The sequence below is a fragment of the Rattus norvegicus genome, chromosome 10, assembly GCF_021556685.1.
Source record: "Rattus norvegicus strain SHRSP/BbbUtx chromosome 10, alternate assembly SHRSP_T2T, whole genome shotgun sequence".
Lineage (NCBI taxonomy): Eukaryota > Metazoa > Chordata > Mammalia > Rodentia > Muridae > Rattus > Rattus norvegicus.
The window spans coordinates 92,275,450-92,303,021 of NC_141543.1; the positions used below are offsets into that span (position 1 = coordinate 92,275,450).

Consider the following 27,572-nt stretch of genomic DNA (forward strand, 5'->3'; position numbering starts at 1 on the left):
AAAAAAATAGATGGTCCAGTCGTGGTGGCACATGCCTGTGATCCCTACACACTGGGGAGATAGGTAGAGCATTGGAAGTGCTGAGGGCTTAGCTCCATAGTGTAGCATTTGCCTACCGTATACAAAATGTATAAAGCCCTGGCCTTAGACTCTAGTGTGTGTGTGTGTGTGTGTGTGTGTGTGTGTGTGTGTGTGTGTGCGCGCGCACACACACACACACAATCACTGTTGATACTTTTGTGATATGATGATTGTATTGTAGACTTTTTTTTTCAGAGCTGAGGACCAAACCCAGGGCCTTGCACTTGCTAGGCAAGCGCTCTACCACTGAGCTAAATCCCCAACTCCTGTAGTCGTGTTTTTAAAAGACATCTTTTCCTTTTAGAGATCCAGACTGATCTATTTATAAATAAACACTAGGCTATTTCAGCTTTATCCCAAAGTAATATGCAAGTGGAAAGACAGTAGGCAGAAAAGAGGTTGGCCAAGTCTTTAAATTGGTGGGAATGAAGCAGGGCATGGGGCACATGCCTTTATTCCCAGCACTCGAGAGGCAGGCAGATCTCTGAATTCAGCCTGGTCTACAAGTGAGTTCCAGGACAGCCAGGGCTATTACAGAGAAACCCTTTCTTGAAAAACAAAGTCAATCAAATCAAATCAACTGCTGATCCCCAGCAGTTTGATCATCCCGATCAAAGCTGGCTGATACGTACATAAATGTCTGTTATGGTATTATCTTTATTTGAATAAATTGTTCCGAATTTTCACTAAAAAGGGTATTTTTTAGGCAGATGCATAGTGTTTTCCCACTTGAGAATTCTTGGTGTAGTACCTTCCAGTTTTCTGTCCTTGTAACAGATTTGGAACATCGCAACCAACAAGCTGACCTTCCTCAACTCCTTCAAGATGAAGATGTCAGTTATTCTTGGGATCATCCACATGCTGTTCGGGGTCAGCCTGAGCCTTTTCAACCACATGTGAGTCCCTCTGTCACTGTCATCATACAGCTGCATCAGTGGGTGACACCCTTGCCTAAAGATAGCTTCACATTAGTTCCTTATCTGTCTATAGGTACAGAAAAAGACCTTTGAAAAAGATGCAGGAAGTTTCTTTCGATTTAGTGAACTCTTGTTTTGAAGTATGTGTATGTGTGGTTACATGCACGAGTGTGTAGTGTCCACAGAGGCCACAGGCATCACGTCCCCCCGGGGCTGGAGTTATAGATGGTAGTGAGCTGCCTGGTGTGGGTGCTGGGAATTTGTACTTGGGTCATCTGCAGAAGCAGTAAGTGCCCTTAACTGATAAGCCATCTCTCCAACCCCATTTTTTCTTCCTTGCTGTGTAATTCATACAAAAGTATGAAGTGTGATTTGACTTGATTTTCCAGGGACTTCCTTGGAGAGTATGGAGGTGGTTCTAGAGCCAATGGAGGCCCAGAAGTTGGAAGTGTAGTCTCTGTTGTCTCCAGTGCTTCTGGCTGCCGCCTCAGTGTGATGCAGACGGAGCTGAGGGAGCAGTGTGTGGACAAACCTAGCGAGGGCTCCCTCCCGTCAGTGCAGGGTCCATAGGCTGATCACTCTTAACGTCATTTCTCTTTCCCTTCTTAGCTATTTCAAGAAGCCCCTGAACATCTACTTTGGCTTTATTCCCGAGATAATCTTCATGTCCTCGCTGTTTGGCTACCTGGTCATCCTCATCTTTTACAAGTGGACAGCCTACGATGCCCACTCGTCTAGAAATGCCCCGAGCCTCCTGATCCATTTCATAAACATGTTCCTCTTCTCCTACCCAGAGTCTGGTAACGCAATGCTGTACTCTGGACAGGTACGTCAGCTCGAGGAGGGGCGTTGTAGGTGGCTACCCAGGTCACATGTAACTCTGATCTGAACAAAGCCTAGAAACGTTGTTCTGTAATACCTGGCTTTCAGTTTGTACCGTCATATAGTATGAACTAAGTAGTACCGTAGAGTCAAACCACTCCCTATACTGCCTAGCTCGGGGGTTCAGTAACGACTCCATGCTATAGAGGTAGAACTTGTAGGGCTAAGGAGTTGTAGTCCCTGAGTACAGGCCTGTACTCACAAGGCTGCGGTGGGAGAGGCCAGAGATCTAGGCAAGCCTAGTGACTTCCAAGCCAGGGTGAGTTACATAGTAAGATCCTGTCTCAAACAACTAGATGAGTAAAGGGAGCACAATGTAGATCTGCCACTTAATGGGATAGTTACTGGTTTTGTCATGGCCTCCTCATTATTTAGAGAACACAGATAATAGTCAGAGGCCAACAAAAACATATTGTTTGGGGGAAACGTGCTGCTGTTGGAAACAGTCTGTTTGGCTAGTGGATTTTGTTGTCTCTTATTTGCAGAAAGGAATTCAGTGTTTCCTCATAGTGGTGGCAATGCTCTGTGTCCCCTGGATGCTGCTGTTTAAGCCGTTGATCCTTCGCCATCAGTACCTGAGGAAGAAGCATTTGGTGAGTGTGTTTCTATGGCTGAAGGCTACTAGACTTTTTCCCTGTTTAAGATGGAGGCAGGTAATTTAGAGGAGGTAATTTACTGTGCATACATGCATGTATCCTGTCTCGGATTTGTGTTACATATGAGCATGAACACGGGGCCTGCCAATGTCAGAGAGCTACACATTTCTTGCTCAGACACCTGGATCCGAGAGAATAAATCATGTTTTTACCTTTCCTGGTGGTGATTTTTCTCACGCCCTCCGCAGCACAGTTCAGCCCTGGGCCCACCCGTCTAGGTGCAGCATCAGCCAAAACAAGGTTAGAAGAGCTGCAGACAGTGAACTCACTCCTGTGGTTTGCCCGGGCAGCCACAGGACTGACACAAAGACGGTTTTCTTTTAAAACGAGACTATGACGCTTCACCAACTGAATCACCTGGGAAAGGGTCTGATTAAAAGCACACTGATTTTTTTTTCTCCTTCTTCTTCTTCTTTTAAGAAGCAGCATATGCACACACAGGTGTTTACTTTAACATACGTGTGTATATCAACTCTCCACACAGACACACACACAAAGATAAGCTTGCCAAATGTTCAATGCTACGTGTAATTTCTGGCTATCCAATAATGCTTACTGCATTGCCCGGGAAAACCCAAGACATCTTGTTGCATGACCCCATGGCTGTGAGATGACCCCTCCGTTGGAGAGCAGCTGAGTTACAAGACCCTCCTTCTCCCTTCTCTGACCATCTTCATCTTTTCATGTGCCCTCCATTCGTCTCTCCTCCCCCCTCCCCACCCCTCTCTCGTTCTCTTCTCCCTTCTTTTCTCCCATTCACTATCAGGAAGGGCAACCCGTGGAGGCCCCAGTCACACCAGCCCCGAGCCAACAGGGATTAGAGGCAGCACCGGCTGCAACAGTGAGTCACTTAACTCCGGCAAAGCAAAATGTTTGTTTAAAGAGGTGGCAAACAGTGCAGCCGAATTCTTTTTCAATGCTGTTGAGAGCGTGGGACGTGTGCTCTCGAGAAGGGTGGCCTTGTTGCTCACCGAGACCATAACAGAGGAGCCGTCTACCTCTTAGGAATAGATCAGGTATCCTCTTTCCCATTGGCCTACTAAGTTTCTGTTTGGATGTGTAAGGACAATCCTACCTTCGGGAGCCAAGTGGCCTCTGTATCCCCTCTTCGAGTCCCATCCTCTTACTCCAGGACGGCAGCTTTTGGGCTCATCCACTTTTGTTCTGTATCCTGTGACCATGTGTGGGGTGGGTTTTCAGCATGGAGACAAGCGGGGCTCGAACTCTTTCATTGATGTCTCTGTTCTCTGCACTTGCAAGCCCTTCATTAAGGGATATTTGTCCTTGTTTTGGGGTGTTCGGTCATGACTTGCCTTCTTTAGAGGAGGTCCGTCTCTCTTTTCCTTACTGGGATGCAGAAGGCTTGTATACCCAGCTGTTTTACTGAGTCCCTGCATGCTGCTCATCTGTCATAGCCACCAGAGTCATCTGTCTAGACCTTCCCTTCTTCTGTCACAATTCAGTGACAGAACTTTGAATGTCAGACATTTGACATCATTTCACCAGAATCTTTGAATGCACCGTGTCAATGCAGCCCAACATCCAGATTTTCAGTCTAGCTGGTCAGGATTGTTCTGTTAGCATACGCCACTTTAAGGGAAACGCATGTTTCTGCCAGATGAAACTTTAATCTTGCTATCTGAAATTATCTTCTAGTTGAGGAACATTCTGCCCATCCTTGATTTCTCTCCACATCATTTTCTTGCCTGCTTGGCATTGTTCTCGGTGCCTTTAAGTGTGGCGCCGTCTTCCATGCTAAGCTCCACCGTAACCCTCCTGGTCTGGAATTTCGCACTCATGGCGTCTGCTTAGCCACCGATCTGTAGCCAAATCTCTTTCTGGAGGGCAGCCCAACAGCAACCGGATGACCATACTCCAAGAAGGACCCTGTACCCTTGACCCCAGGGGTGTGGCAGTGAGCACAGCTCCGCTCCTGCTCTGCTTCTTGTCTCCTCCGTGGTCTCAGTAAATGGCGTTGTCACAGCTCAGCAGTTCTTTTCTTGTCTTTACTGATGTTTCTCTTATCTCCTTCCTGTGACTCTTGTTCCCTGAGCTCTGCAGGATACCCATTAGAGTGTGGCTGGGAGGTCTAACCTGTCCGTTCTCACTTCTTCTGCTGGCTAAGGGAAATCTTAGGGAAATGAACTCTGTTTTGGGAATTTTGAATTCTGAGGCTTCCCACTTCCACCCTGTATGACCCAGGCCAAGAGACCATGGAGTCTTCCCTGCACCCTTTATAATGCTTAGGGCCCTCCTTTTAAAGTCAGTTACGTGTCATTTGAGTCTAACCTGGAGGTGCTTGGATGTTAGTGATTCCCAGATCTGAAGACCTAGTAAATGTTGAAAACATGGGTATTAAAACAGATGAGTGGGAGAAAAAAAAAAAGAAAGTGGTCGATAATCCCATCACCCCACTGAACTAAGAGGGGGCAGGAGGGCGCAATGGGTACGTTTTGGCTAGAGAACTCTTATACTAACCAAGAAGCCTCAGTGCCTCCCCACTCTCCTCCTCCAGGGCATTGCTACCAGGGGGAGGCTTTGCCCTCAGCACGTGTGTGTCACCTGTGGAGACACGTGGAGACATATATGTACACCTAAAAGGAGAGAGATGTCTCAGGACCTGTTTAAACTGATGCAATCTTCTGCCTCTCAGTGTTTCTTAACAGAGATGCTTTCCTAGAAGTTGCCCGTCTCTTTGTGGTACCTAACATTGCCTAGAATCCCCTGGATATGCCACAACTATGTAGTCCCTTTTGAAGATACATATGGTAATTGTTCCAGTTCTTTGCTAGCATAAACAGTGACACAGAGAATATCCTGATGTGTATGTGTCCTACGTAGATGTCCAGACACTGGGACTGTTGAATCTCCAGGGGTCAGTGCATTTTGTATCCTGGGGTACCCATCACAGCCAGTATATCCTCTCTCGGCAGTGCCCCCCACCCCCATCCCCACTCCCGTACCCTTTCCCAGACCTGAGCCTAAACTTCCTAGGGATAGCATTTGAGAGTCTATTGAGAATGTAGCTTCCAGCTGGGTGTAGGAGTGCATGCCTTTAGTCCCAGACAGAGGCAGGCAGATCTCTCGGTTCAAAGCCAGCCTGGTCTACAAAATGAATTTCAGGACAGCCAAGACTACACAGAAAAACCCTGTCTCAAACAATAGTAACAACAAGAAGGGAGCTTCCATAGAGCTCCTCCTGTGCCTTTTCTATGAGCCTTGTAGGACTGCTGCTACAAGAAAAGGAGAATCTACCACGAAAACCCTGGGGTCTGAACTGGCCAGTGAGTCTTAAAATGGTGCCCCAAAAGCTGAAGCTAAGGAGTGGGGACACAGGAGTTCCAGCCCTGTTTCCACACTGTTGAAGCTTACTGGTGCAGTCACGCTGCAGGCAGGCAGGCAGTCCTCCAACTTTGGGCTGACAGAACCCATAGGAAGTGGTCCAGGGGCTGCTTCCTAAGTCCCTTCTGCTCTGCCAGAGCCCTCTGATAGAAAGGCTCTCTGCCTTCCTTTACAGTTTTAACACTCAGAATTCTTTAGCCGTAAATGAGCGTCTGTTAGGATGTTGTGATGTTTTGTTTTGTTTTCTGCCAAGACCTTGGGGAATCTCTTTGTTCCTAGACAAGCCTGATATATTTCTGGTAGATGTTGCTGGAACCCTTGGGTCCTGTCAAGTCTCTCAGAGCAGGCTGTAGTCATTCCATCACCCACTGACATCCCTAGCCCCACAACACACTTGGAAAATCTCATCTTCAGTTCCAGCAACACTCAGGCCCTCTCAGACTTTACAGATGAGCCATGCTCATTGTGAGGGAGTGTTCGTGTTCAGCTTCTCACTCATGCAGAACTCTGTGAGCATTAGCCAAGGCCAGGTCGTTCTGTCTTGGTGTCGTTGGATGAGGTGGTAAAAGGCAGGCTGCCGCCCCTGGGGTCCAGAGTGGTGGTGGTGGCTGGGATGGGACAGCACTTGTTTTTATGTAGCCTGTCCCTTTGGTGGCCGTTGCTTCTGTTGATAGGATGTATGCCTTTCTGAGGACCGTATGTACTAACCATCGCCCTTCCCCACCTCACAGCGTGCCGCATTAAAGCCCAGGCAAATACTGCTCTTTCTGTTCGTCTGTGTAGGGAACTCTCAACTTTGGTGGGATCAGGGTGGGCAACGGACCGACAGAGGAGGATGCTGAAATTATTCAGCATGACCAGCTCTCCACCCATTCAGAGGACGCAGAAGAGGTAAGAGCCGGCGGTGCGGGCTTCCTCTCCTTACCTTGGGCAGCTCTAGTCTTGTTTCCTAAAAGGCTTACTCAATCGTCTCCTTGAAAAATAAAACTACTAATGATTGGCCACTGTCAGGCCTGCTTAGGCTGCTGCAGCTTGCCCCGCAGGGCCTGCTCTAATCTATGGCCACAGAGCCAGCTCTGCTCTGCTCTTCTTGAAGTCCTCGGGTCCGTGGTGCACTGCATGTGACCTCAGTTGCTAACTGCTCTCCACTCAGGCAGCGCCTCGCATCTCACTTCTTGTTAACCAGAACCCCGGGAGCCTTCAGGATAGCGTCTTCATCCTCCGACCCCAGAGTCCTCACGCACACTGCCCAGCAGCGGTATTCAGCGATTCTTTTTGAGGCCTGCCCCATCCATGTATTCTTGATCCAGGGGTTTTTGCTTGTTTTTCAAGAGCTTTTAAGTTTTGCTATCTGTCTTCTTTTTAGACTGCGAGTGAATGGAAAGGAACCAGGCCAGAGTAGCCTTTCCTTCTGACCTTACTTCCAGTTTCAGCCTTTGAAAGTCCATTCTCCTTGCCTGAGCATTCGTGGCATAAAGCCTGCAAACTGAACTATTAACTCTCACCTATTCATTGTGAGGAGTCTTTTTTTTTTTTTAAGCAAATAAAATAGCAGCGAGGGACCTAGACTGAGTTTCTTTGTTTAGCCACTCTGACTATAATTTTGTTTTTTATATATGTGGTTATTTTTTTTTAAGCACAAGAGTTGGGGTGCCTTTAAAAACATATCTTAATTCCTTGATTTCCCTTTTATGTGTATGCTAAGGAAGAGTACCTCCAACACATTGTCCCCAGTCTTCCCCCAAATAGTCAGTAATGTGTGCTCATAGCTTGTGGCCTGTGTGTGGCGTAGCTCCCCACTAAGTGTGAATTTGTGTTTTCAAGCCTACCGAGGACGAAGTGGTAAGACCAGAGCCTTCATGTCTATCTGGGGCTTCTCTCTTCCCATCCTTGTGCTCACTCTGTCCTCTGCCCCACTGCACCCTGGGGCCACACATATCACGCCGTGCATCCCGCCTCTCACTGACCCTGTCTAACCAATCTGTGAGCCTGCATTCCGAAACAGTTCATCTCCATAAACTGCATCTCGTGTCGGTCACCTCTGTCCTTGTGTTGTTGACTGCTGATCTAATACTGGAACTGGCTTGGAAGAGCTACAAGTATGCCTAACCTGGCATTCTTGAGGTCACTGCCCCCAGGGTTAAGTCCCAGGGGTCTCCACCTTCCTCTCCTGTGATGTGTTGTTTGCTCTGCCACTGGGGGAAGTGGTCCCCACCCTGCTCCTCTGAGTGCTTGCCAAGCAAAGCTTATCCCTCCTCCTGTCTGAGATGCAGCCTCTCCCACTGCCCCCATCAGCTTGGTGGTACTTCAACGTAGGGCCACAAGACCCTGGGAGTCAGTCCTAGCTCCACAGGACCTGATTGAGAAGCGAACAGCTTTCCAAATGAGCTTTGCCTCTCAGGTACATGCAGGGAACAGAAGTCCCATCTGCACGAAAGGCCTTCTGTGTTAAGTACATGAAGAATAATAGAGCTGAAAGAATGCCAAATGCTCAGGCCATGTCTAGAGTACCGGGCCTTGTAGCTCAGAAGCAATTCATTAACCAACACTCATGTTTTTGAGATAGGTTTTAAATGACCTTTCTGCACTGTTTGCATCTTTCCCCTAAATTTCTCTCTAACACACCTGTACCTAAGAACCTTTCCCTTCCCTCTCTTGGTCTCTCCAAGGGGCAGTGCATGACCATGGGAAAACCTTGGCTGTTCTGTGTCAAAACAGGCAGTGTTTGCTCTCCCTGATGGCTGGGGAGACTCCCTTGCCTGCATCAACAACAACCCTTGCTCCTGGACCGGGCGTCTGTGCAGAATTGCTGGCTAAGCTGCCTGGCATGGCTGAGGGGAGGGGCAAATGGGATTTCGTGTTGCTGAGGAGCCTGGCCCTCTCCCTGTATCACCACCTCCTGCTTTCCAATGTCTACTGATGTACCTTCATCACTGGCAGAATGTTCTAGTCAGCTATCTAGTGCCAGTGTCCCCAGATAGCCATGTCCCTGGCAGTTGGACAGTCAAGAAGATGGGCTCCACTGTAGTCTTCCCATTCTCTGGCCACCGAACACACTAAGTTAGCCTCCCTAGCTTCTGCCCTGGTCATAACTTTGCCTTTTTCCAGCATTGATTTCCCAAATTTAGAAAACTGACATTTTTTGCAATGATATCAAACAAAACAGAGTCTTGAGAAGCAGTGCAGCGAACCTCTGTAATTCCCTACATTGCTTGGATGTAAACACGAGTTTATTCCAGGCAGGGCAACTGTGCCCTCTCGCTAGGAGGCACTCAGTCCAGGTTCAAACCAGACCCAGACAACTTGATATCTGGGAAATCTCTGAAGGCTGTAACCTCTCAACAAGGGTCGGTGGCCCCTCCCCCACTGTGTCTTCTCACCCGCTGCTTTCACCAACTCATCCATGCTCACCCACCCATCTGCCAGTCACGTGACCTCAGTGTGTCAAGCACTGCGTAGTGCTATAGAAACGGAGAGATCGTCCAGACAAGGTAGGAAGGTCTGCTGACAGACTCCACGATGGATATGTGCCTGGGATGCTTTGGGAGTGCAGAAGGGTGCCTGACAGGCCCCGGGGTGATTGGAAAGAGAGCAGGAAGGATTCCCTTAGGTTCCTCCTGGGCCGAGGCTGGCTGAGGAGGAGTGTCTGGAGAGAAGCAGAGGGGCAGACCCACCACCGTCTACAGTATTAAAAAGACGCAAGCCACAGGCTCAGCTCATGCCCAGGAGTGGTTCAGCTGATGTGGGAGCTGGGGACTCCTGAGAGGAGGGGTTGGCAGAGAGTGGCAGAAGTTGTCTCATTTTGGCAACAAGGAGCTCAGAGTAGTGAAGCCCAGGTACACGGGCCCTGCCGCTGAGACCCCGTGGGTAGAGCCGTAGAATCCTTTGGGTGGGAGAGGGGCACAGCCTGAAGGCAAGGACATCCCGTAGTGTGCTGTGATTTAGTAAAGGACTGGGTAGCTTCAAGTGAATTAAGTCACTCACATGAGGGAAGGGGTGGAAGGGAAGGCCCTGCCTGGCTTGGCTGTGGAACAGTGAGCGTAATCTTGGTGGGACCAGAGGACAGACTGCTATATTTCAGTCAGTGACGTTGAGTCTGGAGGCCTGTGGAACACTAGGAGACAGCATAGCTAGCTGAAGATGGGCAGCACAGAGGTGGGGGGTGGGCAGCAGAAGTGGGGATGTTTGCTTGAGAATTATTCCTGGGATTCCCCGTGTGGCTTTGTCAGTCCAACAGAAAAGACTTAGGGGAAGGAATGTCAGAGGAGGAAGGCCAAGAGGCATCTCAAAAAGGAGGGTGCAGCTAGGGTCACAGGGTGTCTGTCAGATGGAACCATGGGAAAGTGTCACCATCTCCCTTAGAAAAGCCATTCTGAAGGATAAAGGGTGAGAGCCAGGGTGCAGAACAACCTGGCCAGAGAGAAGCTGGGAGAGAACACAGATGGAGAGCAGAGAGGGACTGGTGTCACTGCAGAGTTGCTGTCTCGGACGAAGGAAGATTCCTTCCACGTGCGGGAATACATTTCTCCCTTAATTCTCGTCCCTCCTGAGAAAACATTCCCAAGAAGGTGAGAAGGAAGGAAAGGAAAAGCCAGGGTATTGCCTGGAAGTGAAGGGTTCCCCTTCTTTCCTTTCCTCCGGGATGGACATGGAGACTATCTTCTATAGCCCAGGATAGCCTAGAATTCACTAGGTAGCCAAGGATAGCCTTGAGCTCTTCACCTTCTGGCATCTGCCTTTCCAGTGCTGGGATCACAGGTGTCCATGACTATACCTGGGTCTCCCTCACACAGTCCACCCTGACAATGGTTCTCTTTTTTTAATGAGAGAAAATAGAACTGAATGAAATGAAAACACTGACATCACCATCCTTTCACTGAGCTCAGGAAAAGGCCAGGTCTCCTTGGAGCTCCAGGCTCCCTTCTGCATTAGTTCATGCAGCCAGTATACGAGAGGGTTCTTTTGCCATTGCTGGGCTGAGGTAGCTCAGGGTAACAAGGGCCACTCCTTTTCAGAGTAAGAGGCCCAAAGACAGAAAAGTCCAGAAATTCACAGGGTTAAACAGCGATGGCTGTGCGTGAGGCATTCCCCAAGGTAGCTTGCTGGAAGTGGCCTCGTCCTACTGGCCCTACCCTTATGGCTTGCCAGCCCCTTCCTTATACAGTATAGAGACTATAGCATCCGACAGGCCTCACCATGAGGGCAGAGGAAGCTTCTGGAGCCTCAGGAGCCGGAAGGCTCGGAAGGCTGATAGCCATACGGTGCTGCTCTCCCAGAGACAACGTCAGAAAGAAAAACATGACTTGATCTGTGGTGGACTTTTTGATTTCTCCACCCGAACCTTCTAGAACCTACTGGGTTCAGAAAACTGCTCCTAAAGTGTACTCTAAAGAACTTCTCCCAGAGCCTGAGCTCCACCCCATCCGTCCTCCTTTTACACAATAAAAAAGTCAGACTGAACCCCAGGCAGTGCAAGGGTCCCCGCTGAACTCACCCTAGCTCCTGAACACTTGTTTGGTTTCATAGTTTTTGGGACATAGTCTTACTATGTTGCCTAGGCTCTCCTCAATCTCACGGTCCTCCCACCTCAGCCTCCTCAGTGCTGGGATTATAACACAAGCCACCAAGCCAGCCACACCTACAGTATTTCCCAACTAGCTCTTTTTTTTTTTTTCTTTTTCTTTTTTTTTCTTTTTTTGCGGAGCTGGGGACCGAACCCAGGGCCTAGCAAGCCCTCTACCACTGAGCTAAATCCCCAACCCCTCCCAACTAGCTCTTTATGTGGGAATTTGTAGACTCTTGGCAAAAATTTCTCCTGGTGAACTTTTCTTTTCTTTTCTTTTTTTTTTTTTTGGTTCCTGGTGAACTTTTCAAAAGTCAGAGAAGGAAGTTGTCTAGCTCTCAGAAGATTGGGAGGAGGAAGCAAGGAGGCTTGCAGAGCTCAGTGTGCAAGTGGCTTCCTACCTGGGAGCTCCCTGTCTGCCCTCGCCATGTTCCAAGCAGTGGATGCACAGAGCTCCACTGTGAGGTGGGGATCAGTGGGGCCAGGCCACTGGCAGGGCTCTGGTCGCTCAGAAGAATGGGTGTGATGGCTAGTGTTAATTGTCAACTTGACAAATCTGGACTCACCTGGGAGACTCCAGCCATGCCTCTGAGAGGGTTATTGCAGTTCAGTTAGCTGAGGTGAGAAGACATGGCTTAAAAACAGGTGGCACCGTTCCCTGGGTGTGGGCCCTGCCCCGAAGGGCATGTGCTCATTCAGTGCACTCTGCTTCTTGGCTGTAGACATGACGTCACCAGCTGCTGCAAGTGCCTGCTGCCTTGAGTCCTCACCACGACAACTGCTCCAAACTGAGCCAGATAACCCTCTCTCCCCTAAGTCGCTTTTGTTGGGGTATTTAATCCCAGCAATAGGAGGAGGAGGAGAAAGAAGAGGAGGAAGAAGAGGAGGAGGAGGAGGAGGAGGATACAGTGGTTTTTGATTCAGTATGCCCCACTGTATGTGGAGATCAGAGCCCACCAGGGAGAGGAAAAAAATTGTTAAAAACAGTGTGGCTGAGTGGTGGTGGCGTACCCCTTTAATTCCAGCACTCTGGAAGCAGAGGCAAGCGGATCTCTGTGAGATCAAGGTCAGCCTGGTCTAAATAGTAAATTCCAGCACAGTCAGAAGTGCACAGAGAAACACTGTCTGGAAAAATAATTTTAAAAAATTAAAAATAAAAAAAAGATAATATAGTATGGTGGAGATGGTGGCTCACCCCTTTAGAGCAAATGGTACTCTGGGTTCAAAGCTAGCCTGGTCTACAGAGTGAGTCTACAGGACAGCCAGAGCTACCCAAACCATGTCTTGAAAAAAACAACTCACCCCCTCCCGGAAAGATCTACAGCGTGGACCTGGAGAGATAGTTCAGTGGTCAAGAGCACTGGCTGCTCTTACTGAGAACCTTGGTTCAATTCCCAGCACCCATGTGGATTCTCTGGTGCCCTCTGCTGGCCTCTGCAGGTACTGCATGCACATGGTACCCAGCCATAATACAGGAAAATAAGTCTTTAAAAAAAGAGATACACGGTGTGATGGGCATGGTGGCATGCACCACTAAAGCCAGCACTCGGGAGTCAGAAGCAGGCAGATCTCTGAGTCTGAGGCCAGCCTGATCCACAAGGTGAGTTAAAGTTCCAGGCCAGCCAGGACAATACAGTGAGACCCGGTATGAAAACAGGTATACTGCTCTTCAGAGGACCTAGGTTCGTCCCTAGCACCAACATGGTGGTTCACAACTACCTTAACTCCATTTCCTAGACTCCAAGGTGCAAATGCACTTATATGCAGGTACAGTCTTATATACACAAAAGAAAAAAAAAAAGCCAAGTGGTAGTGGTGTACACCTTTAATCCCAGTTCAAGGCCAGCCCAGTCTACAGAGTGAGTTCCAGGACAACCATGGCTACACAGAGAAACCCTGTCTAAAAAGATAGAGATTTCCTGATGCAGTTAAAGCCAGCACAAGGGAAGCCGAGGAGGTAGGGTTCTAAGTTCAAGATCAGCCTGAAACTACATAATGAAATTCTGTCTTAAAAAAAGAAGACACAGTGTAACATATTGATGGGTATTAGTGTGCCCCAGTTGGAAGCCAGGCCAGGAAGGATTTGTGGGGAAGTCATTGCTGAAGTCATAACTCGTAATCAACAGCCCCTCTACAGGTGAGGTGTCAGCTAAGAGAAATGTAATTCCTGCCCTGGCATGGGCTCTAGGGACCTCTCAACTCCTGCACACCGCCCTCCTAGCCTGATCATCATCTCTGTGGTTTCCTCCCATGCCAGTTTGACTTTGGCGACACCATGGTCCACCAGGCCATCCACACCATTGAGTACTGCTTGGGCTGCATCTCCAACACTGCGTCCTACCTGCGGCTCTGGGCCCTCAGCCTGGCCCATGCACGTGAGTGTGCTCTCTCCAGTCCTCTCCTCCGGGAACTCCCTTAGAGCGGTGGGGCTTCCTCTGCATGGAAGTACACGAAGGTTCTAGAATCCGTCCAGCCCTGTCTCCAGGAATGAGTGCAGATAAATCATGTCATGAACTCTCACTCAGGCTAGCTGTTTGTAGTGATCCTGCCCAAAGCAGGCAGGGATACAGGGCTCAGGGCACTTACCACAGAAGTGCTGGAAGAGCCAACTTCGAGGCTCACACCCCTTCCCTTTGGCTAAACTCAATTGCACCTGTGTGCCCCCCCCCCCCCCCAGAGCTCTCTGAAGTACTCTGGACCATGGTGATCCACATCGGCCTGCATGTCCGGAGTCTGGCAGGGGGACTGGGGCTGTTTTTCATCTTCGCTGCCTTTGCCACCCTGACCGTGGCCATCCTGCTGATCATGGAAGGCCTCTCAGCCTTCCTCCACGCACTGCGATTACACTGGTGAGTGGCAAGGGGCCAGAGGTGGGGCGGGCCACAAAGAACAGACCGACCTCTTGCTTAGCACCACAAGTCTGTCCCTTCTTTAGTCTCACTGCAGTACCCCTCCCCCACCTTTCCTGGCACAGACCCCTGAGGAAGGGCCACGGAAAGCCTGGCCCTTCTCATGGCTTCCAGGAAAGGCTCCCACTCCTTGCTTCAGTATTCCTCAGTGCTTTTGATTGTGCTTATTAAGTGCAGAGGAGGGAGCTGTGGTAACAGATCTCGTTTTGTTGTTGTTTGCTTGTTTAAACAGGGTCTCACTGTATGGCTAGGCTGGCCTTGAACTCACAACTCCCCTGCTTCAACTTCTCAACTGTTAGGGTTATAGGCAAAAACTGCCGTGCGCAGCTAGGGGTTCGTTTTGTGTGAAGGTGTTTCTGTTTTGTTCTGGCCTGTGACTCCTGCCTTTAGAGCACTAGCTTGGTCCCCACCCAGGAACTGCTGGATCACACTCTACCCCGACTGTCCCTGTATAGGGCCTCTGTGCCAGTGCTGCTCTGGTGGGATGCTAGGTACACTAAAACAGCTTTTCCAAAGGCGGGTATGGTGTGTGGGAGTGTGTGTGTGTGTGTGTGTGTGTGTGTGTGTGTGTGTGTGTGTATGTGAGGGAGTGTGTGTGTGTGTGTGTGTGTGTGTGTGTGTGTGTGTGTAAGGGTGTGTGGTGTTTGTTCTCTAATGTACTATGTGACCCTTCTATATGAAGAAATGGCTCAGGAATAGGAGAGCTAGAAGCTGTGGCTGTGACTTCAAATGAGGGTTGCTAGGCTTAGCAAATACGAATACAAGAGAAGGCTAGCGAAATGGCCCAGCGGGTTAAAGCATTCGCCATCAAGCCTGATGACCCGAGTTCAATCCCTTGGAGCCATGTGGTGGAAGGAGAGAGCTAACCTTTGCAAGTTGTCCTCTGACCTCCAAATGTGTACACTTAATACCCCCCCACCACAAACACACAAGATAAGAAACTGTAATTTAAGAATTCTCTAATAATACAGGATGTTCATTAGATTGAGTTTCTGATAAACAGTGAATAATTTTTCTATGAATATTTCTTAAATGTGCCTGAACCACAATTATCCTAAAGACCAGGAAGCCTGTGTTTTGCTAGCAGCCCTGCCTCAGACTCTGTCTCCTCGGGGCTCCATTTATTCTTTGATGTTGTGTTCCCCATTTCAGGGAAGGGTTAATTCAGTATCCTGGGAAGGTCTACCTAACCCCACACTGTGAAGGGCTCACAAACTCAGAAAGCCCTGGCTGAGGTGATGGGTGGTGTGGGGTTCCAGAAGGGCTTTGCACAGCTCTGACCGACCTAAGAAGCCTCCCCCTATGTCCCTCATCTTCCCCTCCTGGCTGCCTTGCAAATTTAAGATCCTGTGGCTGGCTGTACCAAGCTATGGGGAGACTTGAGGCTTGTCAGGGCTGGGCTGTAGTCCTCCCTCCAGAGCTGCTTTAGAAGGCTGTGCGGCCTCAGTAGAAGCTGCTCCCTGAGCCGGCCCCCTCTCTCCTCCTGGCTCCTCTTCCCCACACCCAATGACTTGTTTACTGTAAGCCTGGGAGGTTGGGAGTACTGCGTACTCTCAGCTGCTGGCTTGGCACCTTCTCTCGGTTTATCAGCCAGCTCTCCCTTGCATACTTCAGCCACTCCAGTGAGGAGATGTGTGTGTAACCAGCCCCCTGCCCTGTGACTCACTTTTTCTTGTCCTCTTGGCCCTCTTGCTTTCGTGTTCACATCTGTTTCTCCTGAGCTCGAGATCTGAGGGAAGAGTGCCCATCTCTTCTTCAGTCCAGCCTGTGTTAAAGCCTGGTTGCCCACCCTGGGCATGGCGAGGATCCATGAGGGTTGGATCAGAACAATCAGTCAGATCCACAGGCAGGAAGGAGCGCCATGTCATGAGGAGGTTGCCTGGCCTTGGGTCTCTCTCTTTTATCAGGAGCTCAGGCAGTTTGGGATGCCATTTCTTATTGCCAGATCACCAACGATTGCAGACTTACCTTTGGCCTTTAAGTGACCATGTACCTTCCTCCACTCTCCTAAAGGAACATGGAGAAGTCGTGGTGGTGTGAAGTAGGCTTCTGAGGTGACTGACCTCACTGGCAGGTGATCCTGAGGTCTCTGAACATGACTTTGTCTCATGTGGAGAGAGAAGGCAGCAGTCACATGGCAAAGTGACTGTGAGGAACAGAAAATAATATACATACTACGTGTCTCTTTTTTTTTTTTTTAAAGATTTATTCATTTATTATATAGAAGTACACTGTAGTTGTCTTCAGACACACCAGAAGAGGGCATCAGATCGCATTACAGATGGCTGTGAGCCACCATGTGGTTGCTGGGATTTGAACTCAGGACCTCTGGAAGAGCAGTCGGTGCTCTTAACCGCTGAGCCATCTCTCCAGCCCCCACACTACGTGTCTCTTACATGGCCCGACACACTGAAGCAGACAATGGCTGGGGGAAAAGTGCATTGCCCTGTAGAGACCTGGCTGCAGGCCCCATAAACAAACTACTTTGGTTAGAGAGTGGGGAGACCCTAAAGGAGGCGCCTGCTGCCATCTGAATGTGCATCTCGTGTTATTTGTCTGTATGGTAGTGTAAATATTGAGTAGAAGAGGAGAAACAGGAGGAGGCCTCCTGCAACTTTCAAAATCCCGGGTGGGTGGCTGTTGAGACTTAGCGCCAAGTTTAATTGGTGTTTGGGCGCCCTCTATTGGCCAAATGCAGAAGTATGCCAAGCCCTGGGAGGAGCTGAGCAGTGGGATAGCCCTGGGGTGAGAGGCGGAAGAGCTAGCAGGTCCTTGACAAAATGGTCCAGGGATAGTGCACCAGACACAATCATCTTCACGCCTCACACCGGCATTTCCCCGATACACAAGTTCTGAGTCTCTTTGGTGGAATCGAGAAGAAAAACATTTGATTTTGATTTGATCTCATAACACAAGCCACTGGTAAGGTCAGTGATATTTGAAAATATAGTTTCTTTCTCCTGGGCTGTGTCTCCTCCCACCTACCATGTAAAGTGTGCTTGGTATTCATGCCCACCATAATTAGACAGGAAGCAGGGATCAGCCATTAGGATGATACATAAGACTGTTGTCATGAGACAAGAGTCCATCATGTCCATGCTGGCTGGTGAAACAGAACTGGGGAGCAGGTGTGAGGAACAGGGTGGTGCCGAAAAAAAATCCTGGGAAAACAGTCCCAGGCTGACAGCACTGCCCGATGTGCGAGTCGTCGGGCAGATGTGAACAATGTAGGCAGAGCCCGAGAAGCAGCTGCTCTGGGCTTTCTCCAAAGCTGCCTCCCTCCACCACACCGCACCGGGAAGGGAAGAGGCCCCACACCCCTTTCTCCTGAAAAGAGGTCCCCTGGACCAAGGCAGAGCACTCATATCTTCTCTCTCAGCCCCGCCCCCACCCCCACGGCTTACTGGGTGGCCTTTGCCAGGAGCTGAAGCTGGCAGAGGTTAGCCGAGAAGCCCATTTGCCTTCCCAAGACTCTGAGCTGTAGGTTCATTTCAGTAGAGCTGACCAGCAGAAGAGCTTGTGGGGTCAGCCCCTCTCGCTCACAAAACAACTCTCTCAGGAAGCACTCGTTTCCCTGGTTGGGGGAAGAGGGTGGGGTGGCCAGAGGGAAATTGTTTTCCATCTCTGTACTTGGAGATTGAGGTGGACTCTGGGTGGGAGGTAAAGTCAGATTTGACCTCTAGATAACCCCAAGATGTTGGCCTCACACGCCAAGATCTTGTGTGTGTGTGTGTGTGTGTGTGTGCCCGTGTGCATGTGTGTTTGCATCATAAACACTGTGGAAAATTTAAAAGATCCAAGATGTCCCTGGTTAAGGACCGCCCGGACTTCTTGCTGGTGGGAAGGCTAGCACCAGAGGGACCTTGTCTGTCAGGCCACATAGCAGAGCTTTTATGGCTCAAGCCAAACATAGGCAAGCAAGGCCTTTGCTGAACGGGCTGGGACTCCTTAATCCTCCAAGGAAAACTCAGGCTCCATTTGCCCTGTTTGGAAATTAGAACTGTCTGTCTATGTGACTGACCAGCCAGGGAGTCCAAGTTCTGAATGTGTCCTTAGAAGTGGAGGCATGAGTTGGGACCCGTGACGGCACTCTTGGTGTAGAATAAAGAGAGATGCACATCTGTTGTCCAGTTATTCAGAAATACCCATGACACATGTGAATGGGGCCTACTGAGAGCCAGCTCTGTGGCTGGGACTTAGAGAAGGGCTTAGACACCAACACTGCAGTGGTAGCTCTGGGCCCTGGAATCCTGCAGCTGATGCTAGCTCAGAGCTCCATTCCTGGGCTCCATTTTCCCTGGGAGCCATTGGGGCCTGGACCCTGCCCCTGCAGAATGTGGAAGCGGGGCACCATATGATCAGTTCTGCACTTTTCCCAACAAGTACAGCTTGTTCTTCCACTGTGTCCTCAGGCAGGCACCCCAGAACTGAAGGGGCCTCTGGGGTTCTGATCTACCCCTGGCCACCTCCTGCCTGCCGTTGTCTGGTTGAGAGTCTAAAGCTGAAGGGTAGGTTGGAACTGGGTTAGTCTCGAGGCCTTGAGACATTTTAAAGCCTTTGTCACCTGTCCCCTAGAGCCCACCCGTCTCATCCCTGTCTGTTCTTGCAAGAGCCACACGGTGCCCAGTGGAAACTATGCTTTGGAGCTGCTCGGCCTTTTTCTCTGAATCATGCGTGCATGTTCCTGCCCATATTTGGTGGTGGTTTGGCTGCTGGGCTGCAGCCCAGGGGAGTGTGCGGGAGGAAACAGGCAGGCAGCCCTGACGCTTTCCTGCCCCTCTGAGTAGGAAAAGGCCCCAAAGCCCAGCAGGGACAGCTGCTGATCTGCCTGGGAAGACAGTTAAGGCCCTGTTTTTCCTTTTAGTCTCTAGAGAAGAACTCTTTCTCAGATGTTTTTGTGGTTGGAGAATATTTTTGCTTTGAGAAGAATATCCCCCCAAGCTTCCCCCACCCCTCTGAACTGACTGCCTTCAACATTTACTCCTGAGTCTCCTCTCCCTGGGGTGAGGCAGGGGAGGGTGGGGGGGTCTGTTTACCCAGAACCAGAATTCTTCTCAGAGGCTTCCCTTAGAGGTGGGCTGTGTGAGCTCCTGCCAGGAAGGGGTTTGGGGCTTTTCTTCCTTAGCTTATTGCTGTCCCTCTGTGTTTTCTGCTGTCACTCTGTGCTTTCTGGGCTGCTACAGTGTTTAGCGCAAACAAGAGGACAAAGAGAATGAGATGTTAAGACAACAGACAGACTTACCTAGGTGTCCTCTCCTGCCGGCTTGCTGAGGATGGGACAGGGCTCTGAGGAGGGGCAGAGTGGTGCTGTAGGAAAGGTGCTGCCACTAAGCCTGGAGACCTGAGTTTGACCTCGAAACACAGAAAGGTGGAAGAGGAGAACCAATTCCATAAAGCTTGCCCTCTGACCTCCCCTCATAATAAATTTGAATTTTTTTTTAAAAATTTATTTATTGTATGTATGTGAGTACACTGTCACTGTCTTCAGACACACCAGAAGAGGGCATCAGGTCTCATTACAGATGGTTGTGAGCCACCATGTGGTTGCTGGGAATTGAACTCAGATCCTCTGGAAGAGCAGTCAGTGCTCTAACCACTGACCCATCTCTCCAGCCCCCTATTGTTTGATTTTGAAAGCAATTTTATTTATGCGTCTGAGTGAGGGTGTGGAGACTGGAAGAGGGCATGAGATTTCTAGGAGCTGGAATTATAAGCAGTTGTGAGCAGCCTTGCAGGTGCTGGGAACTGAACTCAGGTCCTCTGCTAGAGCAGCACATGCTCTAACCACTGAGCCATTCAACCTCTTTATTTTATTTTTGACAGTGCCTCACTATGTCACCCTGGCTGGCCACAGACCACCTGCCTCTGTCCCCGCAGTTGAAGTGTGGTGGAACCACTCCATTTTCCCTGTAAAATGACAACTTTGCTCTTTTTCTTTCCAGGGTGGAATTCCAGAACAAATTCTACACTGGGACTGGTTTCAAGTTCCTCCCCTTCTCCTTTGAGCACATTCGGGAAGGGAAGTTTGATGAGTGAGTCTCAGGCAGGGCGCATGCTCAGAGCAGCTCTCCTGCCTGCCTCTACAGTGACTGTGTCTCTTGCCTGCTGGTTGTGATCCCTGGATACTCGGGCGTTTGTGTCACCCTACAACCCCTGTCCCCGCTGTGACTCATTTAGGTAGTGCTGGCCTTCCCTGGGTCTCTTTATCCCAAGCCTTGGGTGTTACGTACAGACTTTCGACTGAGAGCTGGATGGCTGTGCCTGATACCCACCCATCCCCATGGCACCACTTGGCCTCCTGGCCTCCAGACAGATAGCCCTATTCCATCCCCTAATGGTGAGCCAACCTGCACAGACACATAGGGGCACGGAGCCCTCAGGATGCAAGGGGTCCCTCATCAGTCCAGGAGTTCTTGGTCACGCCTTGGAGGAAGATGGCAATGGGTTCTCTCCTAGAAGGGGATATTGCTTATGGAACATACCCGACTCCGCTGGCAGGGACAGTCAGGAAGATGCTGCTGTCACCCTTTGTCCAGCCTCTCCAGTGAGTATTCAGGAAACTCAGTTGGCCCTACCTGGGCCATCTCAAAGGTTCCAGGATAACCCCCACCCTCCTAGCCCCCACCCTCCTAAACACTCTCCTCCCCCAGCCCTGTTGGCACAGCATAGCTAGCATCCGTAGGAATGGGAGGGTCGCACTGACTTGCAGCACCGGGCTTCCGGACCTTAGATTCCCTTCTCTGTCAGTGCGTGAATGGGCCTTGCCCAACACTACACCCCAAGGCAGAAGTTAAAATTGGCACTCTCCCGGCATATCCCTGAGCCCTTCTGCACCCTGATCATGATGTCCTGAGGCTGTGGTCAGTAAGGTTGGTTCTGCCGGCAGGCCTGCCTTGATCTGCCCACTTATTACTCCCTCTCCAATCCCCATGCTGACCCCAGGTTTCAGGAGTGGCGTCCTGGACAGGGAAGGTCAGTGTCATTTACAATTTGCTAATCAGAGGCGACTGTTGGGCTACCAGAGCAGATGTGGGAGCGCTGCTAAGCCCTTGCCGCCTACCTCATGTACTGTGGATCTCAGACCCTTCTAATCATGTGCTGACTCCCGAAATTCACTCACTGCCTTCCCTGTGGAGGTAATACTAAATCAGCAAGGCCCCTCCCCTCCCCCACCCTGGCGCTCTTGAGCCGCTCCCACGGTAAATTGTTCAGAGCCCCTCTGTCCTTTTGTGCCCAGTTTACATGATGATCTCTGCTGTTTACAGAGAGGCCCACAGCAGAGGTCTCTGTGGGGACCCTGCCCAAGGCCTTCTGTTCAGACATTCTTATCCGGAATAAAGTGTGTTTGACTCTGACAAAAGCTGCCTGCCTCTGAGTGCTTGGCCCCTGCCACCCCAGCTCAGCCCTCCCGAGCTGTCTGGTGCCCACACCCTCTTCATCTTGCCAGCGTTTCTGCTTTTCTTCCTGATCTGAGGCCACAGTTGCCATGGCCCTGGCTGGGCCTTGAGTCTGTGAAATTAGCACCTTATCTCAAGCTGTCCAGGCGCCTTCCCACTGCCGAGAGCCAAGCTAACTTTGCATAGCTTGGGCAGTCTTATCTCCCTTCCCCTGTGTATCCCAACCGGAGAAGGGGCCTGGTGTCTGCCCAACTTCTCTCCAAGTGCATTCTCCAGGGCTTCAGGGCCTGGCTATTTTGAGCCTCATGGCTTTGGCCTTGGTGTGAGTAGAGGGTTGGCAGGCTCTTGGGGCAGCTGGAGAATATGAGGTACTGAAGTAGGCAAGCCGCAGGCCAGAGAACCAGCAGACTATGCAGGGAGATAGCTGGGTGCAGAGGGCACTTCCCTTCCCTGAGACACACACATTCTTTCTCTGCCCTGCCCCCTACACACACACACACACACACACACACACACACACACACACCACAGGGAGAGGCTGGGACATCCTGGTCATTCCATCTTCTTGGCCTACCCTAGCCTAAACCTCTCTCTCCCAACCCTCCCCCTGGAGCAGTGTTCCCCTACTCCATCTTTAAATGAAAGCCCCAAAGGGAACTCTGATCTTGCTCAAAGGGAGGCCTAACAAGAATAGCATAGCAGAGTCAAAGAATCCAGGATTAAACCGTAATTTACAATCAACCAAGTTTAGACAAAGAGGCCAAGGTAATTCTCTGTGGAGAGAACAGAGCATGACACTATATGCCTGTAGTCCCAGCCCTCTGGGGGTGGATACAGGATTGGGAGTTCAAAGCCAGCCTGAACTACATGAGACCCAGTTTCCAAAACAACACAACAAAAATCCCTTTGTTTTCATTAACTAGAACTAATACAACTGAGTGTCTGCCTGCTGGGAGAACACATTCGGATTGCTCCCTAACCATCGCAAAAATAAAATTCAAACACCAGGCCTGGGCCTGGGAGCCCAGGACTCAAGGCCTGGAACAGAAAGATGAGTTTAAAGCGAGCACACATTGTATAGCTAGGTCACATCTTATCAACCATAAATAAGTGAATAGATGTTTTTTATTAAATAAACTTAAAAAAAAATTAAAAGTGGACCATAGACCTAAATGGAAGAGTTAATGCTCTAAAACTCCATGACCTTCAAGCTAGGCAATGAGTCTCCCATGTAAGTAACACGATAAAAACGCAGACGTTAGCCTTCAAACTCTGGGTAAGCTTTTGTGATTGGAGGTCAGAACCAAAGCGTCTGGAGATAGAGAGAGATAGAGTAAAGGTCACAGCCAGATACCCAGGCAGTCTGAGCTGTGCCGTTCAAGGAGAGGATGACAGGCCACAAAAAGACTGGCGAAGAATCCAAGATGGCCGCCGTCTCCAAGGAGTGTGAGTCTGGGCAAACGAACGCTGCTGCACAATCCGTTCCCTGTTTCTCCGGCCCGCACCCCTCCCCACAGAAGACGGGCTCAGTAAGGGTGGGAAGTTGCTTACCTTCTCTTTCTATAAAAAAGAAAAGGGGTGCCCTCCCCCCCTCCCCAGTGCCTGAAGTTCCTGCAACTTGGACTTGAAGCTTAAAGGAGTAGCACTGAAGTCATCCTCACCTTTGGTCACACAGTGAGTTTGAAGCCAAGCTGGGCTACCTGAGACGCTGTCAAAACTTTTTTTTTTTTAAATCAGACACAATAGCTTAGCAAGTAAAAGCGCTTGCCACACAAGCCTAATGACTCCTTAGATTCCCAGACTCCAAGTTAGGTTGAAAGGAGAGGGTTAACTCCACAGAGTTGTCTTCTGACCTCCACCACCCACCCACCCACCTCCACACCCCATCATACACACACAACGGTGATAATCAAAATAGTATAAAATTTCGAATAAAACCTAGGGCTCTCTCTGAATTTTTTTTTCAGTACACTTTTTTTTTTTTTTTTTTTTTTTTTTTTTTTTCGGAGCTGGGGACTGAACCCAGGGCCTTGCACTTGCTAGGCAAGCGCTCTACCACTGAGCTAAATCCCCAACCCCTCAGTACACTCTTAAAAGAAAGGAAAACAGAGGCAAGCATGGTGGCTCAGGCCTTTAATGCCAGCAGCACTCAGGAGGCAGAGGCAGGCATATCTAGAGCTCTGTGAGCTTGAGGCCAGCCTGATCTACAGAGCCAGTTCCAGGACAGCCAGGGCTACACAGAGAAACCCTGTCTTGGAAAATGAAAGAAAGAGAGAGAGGGAGAGAGGACGAAGGGAGGGATGGAGAGAAAGAAACATCAGGATGATAATGGTACATGCCTTTATTCCCCCACTCCATGGGGGGGATACCGTGTTCATGTGAGAGCCTGGGTACACACCAAGTCCCAAGATCAATACTGGACCTCTGCCTTATTCGAGCCTCCCTTTCTGGCATTTTTTTTTTTTTCCGGAGCTGGGGACCGAACCCAGGGCCTTGCGCTTGCTAGGCAAGCGCTCTACCACTGAGCTAAATCCCCAACCCCCCTTTCTGGCATTCTTTTTTTTTTTTTTTTTTTTTTTTTTTTGTTCTTTTTTTCGGAGCTGGGGACCGAACCTTTCTGGCATTCTTGAGGTAGAGTTTTGTCGTGTCTCTGGTTGGCTCTGAACTCACGCCCCACCGTGCCTGGCTAAGGTACACACCTGGAAAATGTGTTACTTTATGTCTTAGTTACCTCTCTGCTGCCGTATATCCACCCCGGCTAAAATCGACCTACAGAAAGGTTTGCTCTGGCTACATTCCCGAGGGAGACTCCATAATGGTGGGAGGCGAGGCAGCAGGCGGCCAGCGCATATCTTTCACCACAACCCGGAAGCAAAGGGGCCAAACAAGAAGTGGAGCGAGGCTATACTATACTCCTGTCAGCCTCCTAGAGCAGCGGTTGTCAACCTTCCTCCTTCAACCCTCATGTTGTGGTGACCCTCAACCACAGTTGTATTGCTCCATAACTGTAACTTTGCTACTGTTATGAATCGCAATATAAATGTCTGTGTTTTCCAATGGTCTAGGCGACCCCTGTGAAATAATCGTTTGACAACCCCAAGGGGTCGCGACCCACAGGTTGAGAAAACAGTGCCTTAAATGGTTTGGTTTTGTTTTTGGGCTTTTTTCTTTTCTTTTCTTTTTTTTTTTAAATAACCTCCCCCAAATAATAACACTAATCCGGGATCAGGTGTTGTAATACACGAGCCTATGGGGGCAATTTCTCATTCAAACCACCACAGTATGTAATCTAAATAAAGTTAAGAGAAGACCCAAAGGGGTTGGGGATTTAGCTCAGTGGTAGAGCGCTTGCCTAGGAAGCGCAAGGCCCTGGGTTCGGTCCCCAGCTCCGAAAAAAAAAAAACCAAAAAAAAAAGAAGAAGAAGACCCAAGACTTCCTCGGAAAGAAATGACTCTCCAGTCTGGCTGATTGGAGTGGGAAGAGAGCAGAATCCTTAGGTAGGCTGAGTTCTCAGAATCCAGAAGCTTCTGGTTTCCTCCAGCCCGCTGAAGACCTGTATGTGTGGAAGTTAGGGGTGAGGAACAGGCTCTAATGTGCCTGTTTCTAACGCATGTTCTTTTTCCTCTACAATTTCCAAACGCCATCCTGAGATCCTGAAACAAGCTTTAGAGATGGCATCCGCAGGTCTCCCGGAAGGCCCAAACTTCACAGCAGCGGGGAGAAATCCATCACCTTCAGTACCAGCTGTTTTCCCCCGCCCCCGGGGTTGCCGCTTCTTCAAACAATAACCCACCAGCAAGAGCCCCTCCCAGCCTTCCCAAATCATGCTAGGTGGCGGCTGCCCCCTGGTGGCCACACAGGGAAAGTCTCGTTCTTCACACCAAATGGTTAATTAAGGTTGTAACCGACCTTTCAAGGCAAGACAGAAAGAATTCTGGGATTGTTCTGGAGTGCGTAGCAGAGGGACAGGATGGTCAGAGACAAAACAAAGCAACAACAAACCGGAGCTGGAGAGCAAGCTGAGACCCAGCCGGCTTGCTTCTCCCATTAGTGAAAGAGTGGTAACACCTGTCACACACTAAAAAGCTCAAAATGTACTCAAACCCCACTGTGAAAGTGAGTTCTACCCGTGCCAGCACTGGAGGAGCAGCCTACATGCTAGCACTCAGGAAGCAATGGTAAGAGAACTAGCAAACTTGAGACCTACCTCATGGACATAGAAACTTCCAGGCAAGTGGGTCTATTTAATGAGATTGAAAAAGAAAAAGGGGGGGGGGGAGAAAAAAATAGAGGCAGAACCAACAACAACAACAAAACCCCGTGGCACACTTTTTTGTTTTTTGTTTTTTATTTTGTTTTTCGAGACAGCGTTCACCGCATAGTCCTTGCTGTCCTGGAACTCACTCTAGCTGCCCCGGAACTCAGAGATCCACCTGCCTCTGCTTCCTGGGTGCTGGGATTAAAGGCAGCTGGTGGCCCATCCTTTCAATCTCAACACTTGGGAAGCAGAGTTCTGTGGAATCAAGGGCACCCTATACACAGTGAGTGTCATGGTTTCCAGAGCGGCATGGCGACCGAGACTTGTCTCAAAAAACGTGGGGGGTAGGGCGGGGGTGGGGTGGAGGGTGGGGAACCAAAGGAGATGGTTCAATATTTAAGAGCACTGGCTGCTCATCTTCCAGAAGACCTAGATTCTACTTCCGGCGCCCACACGGTGCCTCACAAGCCTCTGTAACTCCAGTCCCAGGGATCTGTAACCCTTTTCTGGCCTTGCAAGTGCCAGGCAGGCATGTGGTACTTTGACATATATGGGGGCAAAACTACCTATAGATAGTTAGATAGAAGTAGGCCGTCCATCCCTAGGACCCCACTTTAGTGCACCTGAGCATGTGCCATGACTCACTACCAGCGTGTGGAAGTCACAGAGCAACTTTTTTAAAAAATATATATTTATATGTGTGAGCACACTGTCACCATCTTCAGACACACCAGAAGAGGGCATCAGATCCCATTACAGATGGTCACATGTGGTTGCTGGGAACTGAATGCAGGACCTCTGCTCTTAGCCCCCCTGAGCCATCTCTCCAGCCCAAAGGGCAACTTTCAAGAATCAGTCTCCTTCCTCCTCTTCCATCCGGTGGGTCCCGGAGGCTAATTTCGGGTTGTCAGGCTTTGTGGCAAGGGCATTTGTCTGCGGAGCCATCTGCCCTCCCTATCGTTTTCTAAGGTTTGCTTTTGTCCAGGCTGGTCTTAAGCTCCTGGGATCAAACTACTATCAGCATACAAGTCCATCAACCTACCAAGACTTCCCTGTCCTAAAAAAAAAAAAATGTTAGGTATACCTATAAGCACAGGAACTTGAGATTCTGAGGCAGGAGGTTTACCTTGACTTCAAGACCAATGCAGTCTAGAGAATGAGACTTTGTCTCCAAACAAGGAGAAGAAATTAGAAAACGAATTGATAAAGGAAAATGGGTCTGTCGACAGTTTGGTCTGAAGTCAAAATTTCTGGTCTCTTTGAAGACTCCTTTGTGTCACGTGATGTTCTTATAAAAGCTGTCTTGTAAGAAGATGCTTTTCCGAGGTTGGGAATTTAGCTCAGTGGTAGAGCGCTTGCCTAGCAAACGCAAGGCCCTGGGTTCGGTCCCCAGCTAGAAAAAAGAAAAAAAAAAAAGACGCATGAAAGAATGTTTTGCTAAGAACACATGACGCTTTTCTAGAGACAGCCTTAAAAAGGGGGAGCATGGGATGTTTTCCTAGAGCAGATGCTTGAGGAACCCCGTGATGTTTTAAAGAGATATAAATATAGCCCAGTGGACAGCAG

The 27,572-nt window shown here is 49.6% G+C and overlaps 1 protein-coding gene across 23 annotated transcripts in view; it reads left to right on the forward strand.

The window, feature by feature from the left end:
- Atp6v0a1 (ATPase H+ transporting V0 subunit a1) overlaps window positions 1-21,710 on the forward strand; it is a 54,299-nt gene extending 32,589 nt beyond the window's left edge. For 4 of the 23 annotated variants that reach the window (XM_087571260.1, XM_087571264.1, XM_087571261.1 and 1 more), the window contains exons 15-23: window positions 859-977; window positions 1,608-1,824; window positions 2,366-2,473; window positions 3,303-3,377; window positions 6,662-6,769; window positions 7,703-7,720; window positions 13,699-13,816; window positions 14,119-14,290; window positions 20,293-21,710. In XM_087571260.1, coding sequence (XP_087427386.1) covers window positions 859-977; window positions 1,608-1,824; window positions 2,366-2,473; window positions 3,303-3,377; window positions 6,662-6,769; window positions 7,703-7,720; window positions 13,699-13,816; window positions 14,119-14,290; window positions 20,293-20,386 — 1,029 coding nt within the window. In that variant the 3' untranslated portion in view covers window positions 20,387-21,710. 23 annotated transcript variants of the gene reach the window in all.
- Window positions 21,711-27,572: the final 5,862 nt, after the last annotated feature.